We start from the raw sequence: 16,478 nt of genomic DNA, 5'->3' as shown, positions 1-16,478 counted from the left end.
CATATTTTGATACAAAAGTACATCATGTAATCATTTCTGATAGAAAATACACCCACTCGATCTTACAGCACAGAACAGACACCAAAGATCTCACATTTGGAAATAAGAAAACATCTCAGAGAATATAGTAAAAAAATACATAAATGATTAAAGAAATCAGTAACAGTAGAATATTAATGCAACATAAGGAATATAATGATTAATGATGATTAAATGAATACATATAAATGACTAGAATTCATAAAGAAGAGATTAATAAGAATAATTAATAAAATAATTACAGACATTAATCAAAAAATAAATGCAATAAATTTGAATATAATTGAACAGACACAACTAACAAAATCTACCTATAAAACATATTCTTTATAAAAAAAAATATATTAATTTACATGAATTTCCAAGTCTAGAAATCACACTTTTAGTGCATAGAAGTGAATGAAAGAGAGTATTAAAGTCAACCACATATGACTGGTGAAGGTCTTACACATATGACTCTAAAAATGCATCTGTTGTTTTCCAAACATCGCTCACACCACACAGACACGGCTGTGAACGACACACATCCTGTGTTTAATCTGTCCTAAGCCTTTGAAGTGCACTAAACCACTAGGGGATCAGACTCGATGGGACGTGCACAAGTGTAATCCCCTTTCTGCCCTGTTAACCAAGTGCTGTTCTGATTTGTTGTCTTCCGTTTAAGTGTCTTTTGTTAGGTTCCTGCTGACCAGAGATGTGAAACTGCCATGGATCATGAAACACCCCATGGCTTTGGGTCTTTGTGAACATGTTAGTTCGTTGAGAACATGGAAAAGCTTTAGGTGAGGAATGCCATGTAACAGAATCATCTTGAAGTGGGAGGTCTGGCCCTCTTCTGTGGTACAGAGTGTTCGGCTTTCTCCCTACTTGATGTGGGGGCAGCTACGGCATCTTCTCTTGGCCTGTCGGCACGACGAGGGTTACTTAGCGACAGGAAGTTATGAAAATGAAGACGAGAATGAAAACACGGAGGGCAGATCAAAGGATCCCATATACATTCAGGTACGTCAGGTTATGGACCAATCTCTCTGGTGTCAGCACTTATTAATTATTAAAATTTTGCCATTCATGAGCCAGAAGATCATTACAAAAAACATTTTAATATTCCTGACAGCTAGAACAGATTCCTACAAGGATTTCCAAGTCCATAGGCTTTAAATCAGTGGTTACTGGGTGTTATTATTATCTGTGGAGGCAGCTCTGTTTGATGTGATCAGGTTATTTCTAGAAGCCTTCCTGTCTGAATAGGGATTAAGAGTATTTGACCAAATGGTTGCATAATCAAGTAGGTGCAGCACATATGTAACACATCGTGTTTTGTAGGAATTGCTTCACACCAACACGATCAGACACATCGTGTCTATTGGTTTTTTGGCAAATTTACGCACTTTGGCAGTTTATATTTAGAATTGGAGGAGTAATTATGTTATATTAATACTCAAGCTAGTTTTATTTGTATAGCAGCTTTTCAGAAAACCATAATGTCAATGTTTATAGTACCTTGTTTAATGTTTATTATCGTCCACATTTAAAACTGGGCAATATAGGATAGTTTACATTTGACAATAACTTTTGTCAAAAACAATAAGTTGAGATTTGCTATTGTATTCAGTATATCACTTTATGTGAGTGTACTGTACATAAGTTACTAATTAAAATTGCTTACTGAGTTTTGGTTTTAATTTATACCATTTTTGTGTAGTGACATGCAATTATTATCACTGGCATATTTAAAATTAAACATACTAGGGTTTAAGGGGTTAGTTCACCCAAAAATGAAAATTCTTTCATTAATTATTCACCCTCATGTTGTTCCAAACCTGTAAGACCTTCATTCATCTTCGAAACATAAATTAAGATATTTTTGATGAAATCTGAGAGGTATATGACTTCTCCATACACTCTAAAAAATGCTGGGTTAAAAACATGGACAAACCCAGCGATTGGGTTGTTTTAACCCAGCGGTTGGGTTAAATGTTTGCCCAACCTGCTGGGTAGTTTTATTTAAACCAACTATTGTTTAAAAATTGCTATATGGCTAGCTTAAAATGAACCAATGAATAGTTGGGAAATTAAAAAAACAGATGCAATTAGAGGCAACAATAATAGACAAAAGGTGAATGTTTATTAATAAGCTTTAATATTTTATTAATATAAATGTAATAGTTTAATAGTTTATTAATATACATTTATTAATAAGCAATTTAATAAATGTTTATTGTTTAATAATTATTCATTGAACATTAATAAATGTTCATTTCCAACATACTTTGGGTTCATTTTAGTAATTTTTAAACAATAGTTGAGTTAAATAAAACTACCCAGCAGGTTGGGCAAACATTTAACCCTACCGCTGGGTTAAAACAGCCCAATTGCTGGGTTTGTCCATTTTCAACCCAATTGGGTTGTTTTCAACCCAGATTCTTTTAGAGTCTACACAGCAATTTAACTGCCATTTACAAAGTCCAGAAAAGGTATTAAATACATCAGTAAAATAGTCGATGTGACTACAGTGGTTCAACCTTAAAGGATTAGTCCACTTTTAAATAAACTTTTCCTGATAATTTACTCACCCCCATGTCATCCAAGATGTCCATGTCTTTCTTTCTTCAGTCGAAAAGAAATTAAAGTTTTTGATGAAAACATTCCAGGATTTTTCTCCTTATAATAGACTTGAATGGGCACCAAACAATTGAAGGTCAAAATTTGTTTCACTGCAGCTTCAAACTGTTCAACACGGTCCCAGATGAGAAATAAGGGTCTTATCTAGTGAAACCAGTGCTCATTTTCTGAAAAAAATTGAAAATTATATAAGTTTTAACCTTAAATGCTTAAAATCTTGAACTAGCTTTCTTCTTCTTCTCCTCTATTAGAATTCCAGCAGTGCAGAAACTGCTAAGTGTATTACTGCCCTCCACAGGCCAAAGTTTGAACTAATTGTTATATACTATTGAACTAGCATATTGCATATAAAAATTAGTTCAAACTTTGGCCTGTGGAGGGCAGTATTACGCTTAGCAGCATCTACACTGCTGGAATTCAAATAGAGAAGAAGATGAAGAGCTAGTTCAAGATGAGCATTTCTGGTTAAAACTTACATAATTTTCAATTTTTTTCAGAAAATGAGCGATGGTTTCACTAGATAAGACCCTTATTGCGCATCTGGGATTGTTCTGAACAATTTGAAGCTGCAGTGAAACTAATTTTGACCTTCAACTGTCTGGTGCCCATTCAAGTCTACTATAAGGAGAATAATCCTGGAATGTTTTCATCAAAAAATGTAATTTCTTTTCGACTGAAGAAAGAAAGACATGGACATATTGAATGACATGGGGGTGAGTAAATTATCAGGAAAAGTTTATTTAAAAGTGGACTAATCCTTTAATGTTATGAAGTGCGCAAAAACAAAACAACAATATCTTCTCTTTTGTGTCATTCTCCTATGTGTTTGCGTTCAGCGCTTCCAGGTTCTACGCCAGAACGCCGACTCAATATTGGGCGACTGTTTACGTCCAGCGCTTGACAGCATTTTAATTTTTGGGTGAACTGCCCCTTTAAGTTTTTAGTCATATCACACACCCCTAAGCAATTCAGCAAAGAAGTTAATTGAAAGTCATACCATAATACTTTTTTATTCAGTCCCCTAAGTGTGCAAGCCAAAGGCAACTGTGACAAGGAATGAAAAACTCCATTTGATGCTGTATAATGAAGAAAAAATACCTTGTCAGAAACCAGGCTATACACCAGGGCTCCAACTTTCTTCGGGCTATAGACCTTATGCGCCAGAGAAACAAGCGCGCAGCCATCTTTAGAAGTTTGTCTTTGAACTTCCGTTTTTGCGGTAGCTCTGTATATTTCTATGGCATCGTGGTCAAAGAGTAGGGTGAAGTGCATGTATTTATTGTAGAGTCAATGAAAGTTTTCATGAGCATTGTAATGGTTGAAGTGGATGTCATAACAAATGTCAGTAGACCGGAACACACACACAAAAATAGGTTAAAAAATAAGGTTTTAATGGTTTTTGTTCATACAATGACAGTGAGGTCCAAAACAATACAACCCCTGTAACGTTGTATAGACAAAAAAAAAAAAAAAAAACATATAATTCATACAGGTTTGGAATAAGTGAGTAAATGATGACAGATTTTTTTAATTTTAGGTGAACTATAGATCTTATGTCATTGCAATAAATACAGGTTGCATTTCTTTTTCAGTTTAAGCACTGCAGTTAGACTGCAGATATGCAAAATCAATTTATGTTTTTTTAAAGTGTTTTATGTTTAGGCTTTTGGTGATAGACTATACAGTATACCTGAACAACAACAACAACAACAAAAAAGCCAGGAAATACTTTTTTTTCTTAATTGGCGGTACTGGTTATATGACCTATTGCACTCATCATTGTGAAACACCTGAGTAAATGTGACTGTTTTTTCTTGACTGAGCCCTACACCGTTGCCCTCTGACATCTTCAGCATGTTGGATGGAAATTGAACAGTCTCTTTTAGTTATTTAATGATGTCAGAGGAAAAACAACAGTTTCAGATTCATTATCTTTTTCGCATTTAATGAAACGCTTTCTATTAACTTTTAAGATTAAAAAGCTCTTTGTTAGATGACTTCATAGACAGTTTGATATAATAGACCTGACTTGCCTTGAAACTTACAGCAGTGGACATCTGGTGTATTTTTTAATGAATGTCTAAAATTCACATAAGAGTAACTCTAATGACCTTCATGGAGATCAATTCAAAAATGGCATGAACCTTAAACCAGCTTCTCCTCTCCTAGAGAGTTCTCGCTTTCTGTTTTTCCTGACCTTTCTGTTTCAAAGGTCAGAAAGAACAGTTCTGCACCGCTATTGGCAATAAGGGATTGGTTTTTGATGCGAATGTATTTCAGAATAGACCTTTCACTTTTCATAAGAATATGTAAAGAAATCCTATGCTGTCACTGAATGTTGGTCTAATAAACAGTCAAATGAGAGAATGCATACACTCTTGATACATACAAAGAGTTTAACTGCTTTATCAATGCCTCAATTAAAGGGTTATTTCCCCCAAAAATGACATTTCTGTCATTAAGTACTCACCCTCATGTCGTTCCAAACCCGTAAGGCCTTTGTTCATCTTCAGAACACAAATTAAGATATTTTTGATGAAATCCGAGGGTTTCTGAACCACACATAGGCAGCAACGTCAGTGCACCTTTCAAGGTCCAGAAAGGTACTAAAGACATTGTTAAAATAGTCAACGTGACTACAGTGGTTCAACCCTAATGTTACGAAGCGACGAGAATACTTTTTGTTCTGAATAATGACTTTATTCAGCACTTTCTTCTCTTCTATGTCAGTCTACTATGCTGTTGATAGAGTGAACGCAGTGCAGAGATTCCATGTTTGTTACATCCAAACACCGGCTCAGTATTGGGCGACGCCGTTCACGTGAGCAGCACGACGCATGTGTGTGATGCTGATGCAAGAGCCGGCCAATAATGAGTCGACGTTCTGACATAAAACATGGCAGCGCTGAACTGCATTCACTACCTCAACTGTGTAAGTGACTGACAGGGAAGAGAAGAAATTGTTGAATAAAGTAGTTATTTTTGTGTTGTTTTTGCACAGTATTCTTGCACAGTATTCAAGTATTCTTGTCGCTTCATAACATTAAGGTTGAACCATTGCAGTCATGTGGACTGTTTCAACAATGTCTTTAATATCTTTCTGGACCTCAAAAGGTGCAATGACGATGATCTGGTTCAGAAACCCTCGGATTTCATCAAAAATATCTTAATTTGTGTTCCGAAGATGAACAAAGGACTTACAGGTGTGGAACACTATGAGGGTGAGTAATTAATGACAGAAATTGCATTTTTGGGTGAACTAACCCTTTAATCACATTTTAAATAAGCAGTTATATGTTCTCTTATACATTTTGATTTCCATTAGGAAGGCTACTGTTTGCATAACACACACACACACACACACACACACACACACACACACACACACACACACACACACACACACACACACACACACACACACATTCCAAATACCTAATGTTTGTTAGAGCATTAAAACTTTTTATCTGTCATGGATACAGCAGCCTGAGCCAGTGTTTGGATTTTTGGAAGGTGCTGGAACACACTGTAAGACTGTAATGTTCTTGGTGCTTGTTTGGCCTGTCATTCTCCGTTTCTGAATGTGGTGAGAGAGAAAAAAAGCTTTATATTCAGTCTAAAAGTGTTTTGAACATATTGCCCTGCAGTAAATCTATGGAGCAAACTAAAAGAATGAACATATTTCATGGCATTTCGTGATGCAAATGATATGCATGCCTAGCCAATAAACGCCAAAATTATATTCGAGTAAACGTATAGATCTACACAAGCGCTCAAACACTACCACCTAGCGTTTGCATTGAGCTGTGCCTCTCCCACTCTTTTTCCCACACAGTGGTCGGATGCTATTAGCCTACTATATATTTTTACTATATATGTTAAAGGCACAGATCTATAATTTCACGTTTCAAAAGCATTTCCGATGGATATGAATTAATTTCATCGCACACCATCCGCTTTGAATGCGACATTTCTGATACCGCAGGCTTGATATCTTGCACACATTTGTTTTTCCAGCAGTTGCCAGCACAGCTCCAGCAGATGTCAGTAATATACCAATGAAAGGCCACAGAACATGGTAATCACGACTGGATGTGATTGCTAATTATGTCAGCAAATGAACACGTCATGTTGTTGGGTTAAATGTTTTCATCAGGATCAGCAGATAATGTCCTCAAACTTACAAATGAATGAGCTACTATTAGATTTAAAATGTTATTGCACGAGGAGTATTATGCTTTTGGTTGCTAGAAAATGTTGATGCGAATTCAGGACCATGGACAGAGTCAGCCTTTATTCTGCTGGCAAGATTTAATCCAACCAACATCTCTTGTTATTTACAGTAATATTAAATAGTGAGAAGAGTAATTTGTAGGTTGTGTATAAACAATTTACCCTTTAAAAATGAAGACATTGCCACCAAATTATTTCTTTGGGTAATTTCAAATCAAATCAGGCCAGAATTTATGCTCTTTTTTAATACACTGAAATAATGTTTAATGTTAATGTTCCATAGGCTACTTTTTAACAAGAATGCACACCATATATCTCTTATACAATATTTTAAAATGGATTTATTGGCCTTTTGAACCTTACAGAATTGACTTCTAGGAACAATTTTGTTTTCCTTTGGAGAATTTGGTGAATTATTATTATTATTATTTCATTTAGATACACTAATTGCATCCAAGAATAGCCTATAACATAATCTATTACGTCACCCCGAGCAAACACAAGTGAAGCTTAAGAAGCCCTGGTTCCTGACCAGAAAGGGAACCTCCGTGTGATGTTACTGTGCTTAGGGTAGGGGTCTTCCTCACATGGTCCATCATAACCCTGTCAGTCACGTTACTGACATCTCACGTGAGGCGGTCTGCATTGATGACCACTCATTTCAGTGTTAAACCTAGCGATACACGTCCATTAATATTTATTTATTATTGACCTGACATTGAATAGCCTATTCTTGACAAACCACTTGCGAATGCTTCGCGTTTAGGTTTAAAAATAATTTTAAAGTCAGGTTTACAAAATCATTGTAAAGTAAGAATCGCATTTAGTCCTCCAAGAGTGTAGGAAAATATTTAAATATGACGTATTTCACTGTTAGATGTAAGTGCATCATGAATCAGTGACATCCAGAGGATTTACGCTACCACCGCCACAGCTTGCGAGAGACACGCATGCGCATTGACAAAAACAGCCGGTCTTTAAAAAATCCTTATGCCAACGGATGTAATCAAGGCAAAGAATATCTCTTATCTCTGGGCATACATGGTGAAATTGTAAGTATGGGGATCCTAAGTTGTTTTTAAATGGTGTCCGTGGAGAAAAGGAGCGTTGAGTTTGATTGTTAAAGATGGCATGTCATATTTGACAGAAATGTCTTTTCGATGGGCGATAAAGAGATATTGTAGCTGTGCTTCATGGTGGCACTTTGCAGTGCGATGATATGCGGTGGAAATGCTGTTAGTCCATTACGTTTTTGCTTTTCGCAAGAGTAGAATGCATGGAGTCTTATTATTTTCACCGTGTGCCCCATCTTTAAGGATGCGGTTCATATTTAAAGCTGTAATATTCATTTTTTTTTTCGTCTGTTCTGCTTCGGTGAAATGAAGCAAACCATATCAGGCTTTTTCTGTCAGCAGGTCTAATCATCAACGTTTGCCAGTCGTGAAATCAAGGAGATTAAATAGTCTGTAAATGACCAATATACGTGACTGTGTGTTTAAATCGTGTTTATCATCATCAATCACGGCTCGAGCATTTCTTATGCACCGCGACTGTGTGATACGACTGCAGCTAGAAAGCGTGCTGCGCCCCCTCCTACCCTCAAATATTCCTGCTCAAGCGAGGAATTTGATTCCACGATTCTTTGGGAACAACACAGCAAGATTTAGTGGGATCAAAACAATAGATCCAGAGTCTCTAAATCATCAGAACTGTGCATTTATAAAGATAACTCAATTCAGGAACCTAGACATTTGCTATCCATGCAAGGCATGGTTTGTTTGAGCCCCAAAGTCATGTTGTTTAAATCAGTACAGACACCAAAGCTTGAAGAAATAGAGAAAACCCACCCACATGGCAACAAGTCTAAATTTATTGTGCTGTAGGCTTAAGCATGTTTGCAGAATGAGAAGCGCTGTGACACTGAATGTGATAATTATCTTATGATAATAAGCTATTCCATCAGCATGTTTATGATTCAGATATGGAAGACACTGGAATCTATCAGTGATTAGTTGTAAGGTTTGAACTTTTTAAGGGGGACAGGCAAAAAACATTTTCAGGCACCTGTCAATTTTGAGATTGTGCGCTTTTTGGCTTTTCATAAAGTTTTTTTTCAGACCGGTGCACTATTAAGTGTATATTTCATAGCACTTTATCTATTTGCATCTATAGATATAAATTACAGTAAATATCTTTAAAGGCCGTTTTCTCAAAATGAGTTTTTTTCCTGCTGTGAGTCAGAAATCTCCACTTCAGCAGAACTTACATACACCAAACTTTACAGTTTTATCTATATTCTGAAGGTTTTTACAGAGGGATTTACTAAAACTAAAAGTAATTCAGGGGACCTTAAGTCATTACCTAAATATATATATATATATATAAATTGTTCTGAAATGCTGTTAGACTTTGTACTTGTAATTGTTATTTTATTGAGCTTGGATAACACACAAATTATGCCTATTGATTCGATATACCGATATATATCATGACTTGTCATAGTTTAACATTTTAAGTTAATCAAAAATGTATTTAATTTCAAGTTCTGTTAATGTAAAATACAGTCTGATGACATGTAAATGTGTTTCATTGTTTTGAGTTGTATGAACATTTCTTTTAATTTAGGCGAACTTAAGTTAAGTGAAACTGGGCTGGGATTTATATTTCCCATCATGCTTTGCCCACGGCACTTGAAAGGGAGAGTAAATGCTAAAATTAAGTGTTATATAATGTTTTTGCACAAGATTAATGGTAAGGGAGATTTAGCAGTAATTAGTGTTTTGTTATGCTAATTTTTAAAATTTAGAAGAGTCAATGTGTTAATGTGGGTTTTTGGAGCGTTACCATCATCAAGCGGTGATTGGTAAGTTCATGTTCATGAGTTTTATTGTGTCCAAAAAGCATCTTCACCTTACTTAAAACATTATGTTGGATCAACTTAAATAGCTGCATTCATGTTGACAATTATTAAGCTCATGTTACTTAGAAATGTGTTTTTATTGTGGCAAAAAAGCATCTTCACCTTACTTAAAACATTATGTTGGATCAACTCAAAATATTGCTTTGAATTCATGTAATTCTCCCAATTGGCTTAAGTTAAAAATTCTAGTGGAAAACGTTAACATATTTTTTTTGTTGTTGAACCAATGTTTTATTTTTTAGAGTGTAGCCTGATTTTATACAACATTTTATTCCTATTTATGGAGTGATAAAAAGAAATTCCCTCTGTAAAAACCAAAAAATGTCAAAAAAAAAAAAACGAATTTTGAACCTGACGTCATCCAATATTCAGATTTTTGTTCTAGAAATGTATGCAAATTAGCACATATTTAATTAGATAACGCCTCATTTGCAAATCAAACATAACATTTTAGAAGACTTGTAATACAAAAATTTTTTTGCAATTTTTAATGTAATCAATCAGCTAGTAGGGAAGTATGGTGATATCTATTTTTTACCCAAAAATGAAAATTCTGTCATTTATTACTCACCCTCATGTCGTTCCACACCCGTAAGACCTTCGTTAATCATTGGAACACAAATTAAGATATTTTAGTTGAAATCCGATGGCTCCGTGGGGCCTCTATAGGGAGTAATGACACTTCCTCTCTCAAGATCCATAAAGGTACTAAAAACACATCTAAATCGGTTCATGTGAGTACAGTGGTTCAATATTAATATTATAAAGCGACGAGAATATTTTTGGAGCGCCAAAAAAACAAAATAACCACTTATTTAGTGATGACCGATTTCAAAACACTGCTTCAGGAAGATTCGGAGCATAAATGAATCAGTGTGTCGAATCATGATTCAGTTCGTGGGTCAAACTGCCAATCTGCTGAAATCACGTGACTTTGGCGCTCCGAACTGCAGATTCGACACACAGATTCACAATGCTCTGATGCTTCCTGAAGCAGTGTGCCATCGGATTTCAACTAAAATATCTTAATTTGTATTCCGAAAATTAACAAAGGTCTTAACGTGTGAAATGACATGAGGGTAAGTAAATGACAGAATTTTCATTTTTGGGTGAACTAACCCTTTAATAAAAGCTACTTTTTCCACATGAAAATCTAGAAAGTCTTTGCTAAAAAATGTGTATAATTTCACAAGTTATGGCCAATTTTAGAGCATTTTGAGATAACATGTTAGGTCATGTAAGTGTTTGTGGCATGTTAGGACATTTTGGTTTCTGGTCTAGTTAAAACATGTCTTGTTCACCTTATCTATGCACATTTAGCATCCCGCTGGGATTGCCGCTCCATCCTTTTATTTTCCAGCATTGTCAGATAATGGAAAGCACTTTTGTGCTTATTTATTTGATTGGCCTCTGTTTTTCTTCTGCACTTGTTTAAAAGCATTATTTTCTCTATTGGAAACCACAAAATGTTTAAGTGGACTTACGGAAAATAACTTCCGACATCTACACCCTACAATTGCTTGTCGAACCATTAATTCGTCCCGTTGATCTCTGTGGCTGCAGTGGTATTGGCTCCGTCTCAGTTGCATCCTGTTTCCTGCAGCCCATGGGATCAGAGCGGATGGAGATGCGAAAGAGGCAGATGTCGGTGCAGCAGGAGTCGGTGGCGGGCACCACAGCACCGGCGCAGAACGAGCAGCCCGGCCAGGGGAACCGTGGCTCCAACGCATGCTGCTTCTGCTGGTGCTGTTGCTGCAGCTGCTCCTGGTAGGAGTTTTTTCAGTCTTTACACTGCTAATGTGAGATCTTATCTAACAAGGTTAGTTTTGGGCCTAACTAATGGCAGGAAATCACCTTATTATAGGAAAATAACTGCATGTGACAAGACTATTATGATTACTACAGTGAATATACCTGGAATATTGTGCGGATGTGATTTAAATGCTGTTTTTGCTTATTGTGCATGTATATTGTATGATGTAATTTACACTGAGGTGTCAGAGATCCCAAGACATCTGCTCTGAAAATCAGCAGAACTCATGGCATCCTGGCTGTGAGCTTATAATGAGCACCAGTTACAGTGCTTAACTGAACACTGAGCAGGTGAAAGCTACTCCAAAGCTTCCTAATGCTGACTGTTAGGTGTCTTGGGATCATGATGTGTTTACTACCTTGCAGTCTCACTGTTAGGAATGAAGACAGAGAAGAGAGGAACCGGAGAGCCTCGTATGATTTTAAAGCAGAGGAGAATGCAGACTTCGAGGAGAGGTCAGTGATTCCAGCTTTTTATTGGAAGAGCTTTAGTAGAATTACAAAAGAAATGTAATTTATACTTAATTATGTAAAAACAAAATAAAACCCCCCAAAAACTGGCATCTTAAATCGCTACAATGTTATCAGAGCATTTTCTGTAAAATAGCTGTTTTATATTTATATTTATATAAAAGTTGTTTTATATTTATATTTATATTAATTCCTATAGTTCTGTGAGATGCAAGTTCCTGTGAAATTATACCTAACATATTTTTTAAATTAATTAGCTCTGAAACACGCAACTTTCTGAGAAATTATGCCTAAATATTCTTTATTTTTATTTTAATTAATTTCTACAGTTCTGCACGATGCAACTTTCTAAAAATTACACCTAAAATAATCTTTATTTTTATTTAAATAAATAGTTCTACGAGATGTAACTTTCTGAGAAATATAGAGAAATATATATACCTAAAAATATTCTTTATTTTGTAAATGAATTACTATAGTTCTATGAGATTCAAACTTTCTGAGAAAATAAACCAAAAATATTCTTTATTTCTATTACAATTAATGACTATGGTTCTACGAGATTCAAAGTTTCTGAAAAAATAAACAAAAAATATTATTTATTTTTATTTAAACTATTACTATACTTCTGCAAGATGCAACTTACTGAGAAATTACACCTAAAATATTATTTATTTATATTTAAATTAATTACTATAGTTCTATGAGATTCAAACTTTTTGAGAAATATAGAGAAATATATATATACCTAAAAATATTCTTTATTTTGTAAATGAATTACTGTAGTTCTATGAGATTCAAACTTTCTGAGAAAATAAACCAAAATATTCTTTATTTCTATTACAATTAATTACTATGGTTCTACGAGATTCAAACTTTCTGAAAAAATAAACAAAAAATACTATTTATTTTTATTCAAATTATTACTATACTTCTGCAAGATGCAACTTACTGAGAATTACACCTAAAATATTCTTTATTTATATTTAAATTAATTACTATAGTTCTGCAACATGCAACTTTCTGAGAAATTACACCTAAAATATTCGTTATTTTTATTTTAATGAATAACTATTGTTCTACGAGATGTAACTTTCTGAGAAATATAGAGAAATATATATATATATATATATATATACCTAAAATATTCTTTATTTTTATTTAAATGATTTACCATAGTTCTACAAGATTCAAATTTTCTGAGAAATTATGCCTAAATATTCTATATATTTATTTAAATTAATTTCTACAGTTCTGCGTGATGCAACTTTCTGAGAAATTACACCTAAAATAATCTTTATTTTTATTTAAATAAATTAATATAGTTCTACGAGATGTAACTTTCTGAGAAATATAGAGAAATATATATACCTAAAAATATTCTTTATTTTGTAAATGAATTACTATAGTTCTATGAGATACAAACTTTCTGAGAAAATAAACCAAAAATATTCTTTATTTCTATTAAAATGAATGACTATGGTTCTACGAGATTCAAACTTTCTGAAAAAATAAACAAAAAATATTATTTATTTTATTTAAACTATTACTATACTTCTGCAAGGACAACTTACTGAGAAATTACACCTAAAATATTATTTATTTATATTTAAATGAATTACTATAGTTCTATGAGATTCAAACTTTTTGAGAAATAAAGAGAAATTATGTATACCTAAAAATATTCTTTATTTTGTAAATGAATTACTATAGTTCTATGAGATTCAAACTTTCTGAGAAAATAAACCAAAAATATTCTTTATTTCTATTACAATTAATGACTATGGTTCTACGAGATTCAAACTTTCTGAAAAAATAAACCAAAAATATTATTTATTTTTATTTAAATTATTACTATACTTCTGCAACATGCAACTTGCTGAGAAATTACACCTAAATTATTCTTTATTTTTATTTTAATGAATAACTATTGTTCTACAAGATGTAACTTTCTGAGAAATGCAACTTACAGAAACTTTAGAAATTACACTGATAATATTTGTACTATAAGAGCATTTCCTAAGAAAAAAACATCAAGAAGAGAGGAAAAACTGTTACTGAGGCGTTTGCTGCCAAGACTGACTAAGACCCCTCTGTTTTTTTGGCAGTCCGAAACCGACTGCGGAGGAGATACTCTTGTGGGGGCAATCCTTCGACAAACTGATGCAATGCCCCTCTGGAAGAAGTGCCTTCCGGCAGTTTCTGCGCACCGAGTTCAGTGAGGAAAACATGCTCTTCTGGTTGGCCTGCGAGGAATTCAACAAGGAAACCAATAAAAGCTCCATCGAAGAGAAGGCGCGGATAATATACGAAGACTACATTTCAATTCTCTCACCCAAAGAGGTGAGTGAACGCGTCAGCACATGTAGGAAGAACCTAATTACATTTCTTTACATATAATCAGAATGATTTAAATTCTTATTTTTTTGTTCTTTTTTTCAGGTGAGCCTCGATTCTAGAGTTCGGGAGGTTATAAACAGGAATATGCTGGAGCCAACATCCCACACGTTCGACGATGCCCAGCTCCAGATCTACACACTAATGCAAAGAGACTCATATCCGCGGTTCATGAACTCCCCAGTCTACAAAAACCTGCTTAAGACAGTCTCTGAGGAGTCGGTGGAATCTTAGATCTCTGTGATCCCGGTCGAATGCCCCCTCCCTATCTTTTATTTGTTACCTTTCCTTGTGTAGAATATGTTTTAAAGGACCTCAGCGTGGGTCCTCCCAGGGATTTTACTGCTATAGCGATCTGTACCTGAAAAAAGACGCTCAGGTCTCCAGGTCACTGGATTTAAAAAAAAAAGTCTCAAATTTCCTGAGGGCTCAACACCACAAGTACTGCTACAGATCAGCATAGCAAAAGATGCTCCAAAGGATTACCAGTGCGTATCGATGTTTTTAAGAAAATCTATTTTATTTGTGTTGAAGGTTTTTTTATTGTTTCTAATTCTAATTCTTTTTTTGTATCTATGTTTGAAGGAAGATGTGATAACAATTGTGGGCTATAGACAGTATATACAGTAGATATATTTATGAATTTGTATTACATTTCTTCGACCTTTTTTCTCGTGTTACAATATTTAAAGAAAAGGGAATTATGGGTAAGAAGTATTGCCCGTTTATGAAAATGCGTATGAGAATCAAAGCTCAAGTCAAGGCAACACTTTAGCTCTACTCGCGGGACTCCCTATTGTACACAGTATTGTTTCAGCTACTTTTCTAACTACTCCCTGTTAAAATGACTTGGCATCTCCAATGAGAAATCACAATTATCAGAAATAATTCATAAATCAAGTGATAATTATGATAAAGCCCAAATTATAGTTCACTTTTTACGCGTATGCGAGGGTTAGCGTACAGTGCGCGTGACGCGAATTTCGTCATCAGAAGAGTACGCGCACCGCAGGATTTTTGTAACCGCACATGCGCATTTAATTATTTTGCAGTGATTAGTTTATCCACACGGTGGCAAACGTGCCCTGGTGGGGTCGATTCACAAGGTAGTCAAAGAAAAACTAGCATAAACAGAACAGACCGGAACACATGCAAGCTACAGCGACAATGGAGGCCTACATAGAGCAGAGATTGTGCGAAGAGATTAGAAAGTACCCTCATTTGTACAACTCTAGCATGAAAGAATACAAAGATGTTTACATGGGATGCAACTCGTGGCGAGAGATTGCTCAAAACTGCGTATGCATCGAACCTGCCATTGCATCGAAGTATACCTTGTGCGTTCGACTGTGCGCGTACACTAGCGTAAACATAAAGAAACGAAGTATGCACAGGGCTTAAGGGGGAAATATATTAGATTTAAAAAAGTAAAACATGTAAAAATGTCATGGATAAGAAAAAGATATTATAATGGATAAAAAAAAAATCAGTATTTAAAATCAAATAGCATATCTCAGACATTGCTATGCTTTTTGTACTGCTAGAACATATCAAGAATTTATTTACAGAAATATCATTCATCTTTAAGTGTTTTTTTTTCTGTATCATTGCATTAATTTATTCCCATGCTTCATCCAAAATGAGAGCTAAGAGATGGTTGGACATGGCAACTATTTCTTGCATGTACTCAACACAAAGTCGCCAAAAGCCTCATTTGTTTATAGTATGTAGAGGTACTAATATTTTTACGAATGACCTCTAATAGAAGAGATTCAGTATCAAATGTGTTTTAGATCTAATGAGCCCTGAATGGAAAGGTGCAGGTTTTATTGCTAGGACCCTCATAAGTAGATGACACCAAAGTAGCCGAGTCCAGTAAAACTGTGTGAGATTAGCTTTCTCTCCAATACAACTGACTAGAATTGGAGCTGCCAAGTTCTTAATATATTTTTTAGTTCTGTGAAATACTTTGTTGCCTGACTTT

General features: G+C 34.7%; 1 protein-coding gene across 3 annotated transcripts; it reads left to right on the top strand.

Moving 5' to 3' along the window:
• Positions 1-828: 828 nt before the first annotated feature.
• On the top strand, positions 829-14,728 carry rgs20 (regulator of G protein signaling 20). Of its 3 annotated transcripts, none has more exons than XM_067363533.1 (5): positions 829-1,041; positions 11,418-11,581; positions 11,993-12,082; positions 14,206-14,440; positions 14,540-14,728. In XM_067363533.1, exons 1-5 carry the CDS (start codon positions 829-831, stop codon positions 14,726-14,728), a joined length of 891 nt encoding a protein of 296 aa, XP_067219634.1. The 3 variants fall into 3 exon arrangements, with proteins under 3 accessions (XP_067219634.1, XP_067219636.1, XP_067219635.1); XM_067363535.1 differs by lacking the exon at positions 829-1,041 and adding an exon at positions 9,243-9,259 and having other exon boundaries at positions 11,411-11,581; XM_067363534.1 differs by lacking the exon at positions 829-1,041 and having other exon boundaries at positions 11,421-11,581; positions 12,005-12,082.
• The last annotated feature ends 1,750 nt before the right edge of the window (positions 14,729-16,478 follow it).

This window comes from Chanodichthys erythropterus, chromosome 16 (assembly GCF_024489055.1).
Source record: "Chanodichthys erythropterus isolate Z2021 chromosome 16, ASM2448905v1, whole genome shotgun sequence".
Classification (NCBI taxonomy): Eukaryota; Metazoa; Chordata; class Actinopteri; order Cypriniformes; family Xenocyprididae; genus Chanodichthys; species Chanodichthys erythropterus.
This window is presented reverse-complemented; position numbering and strand designations above follow the sequence as displayed.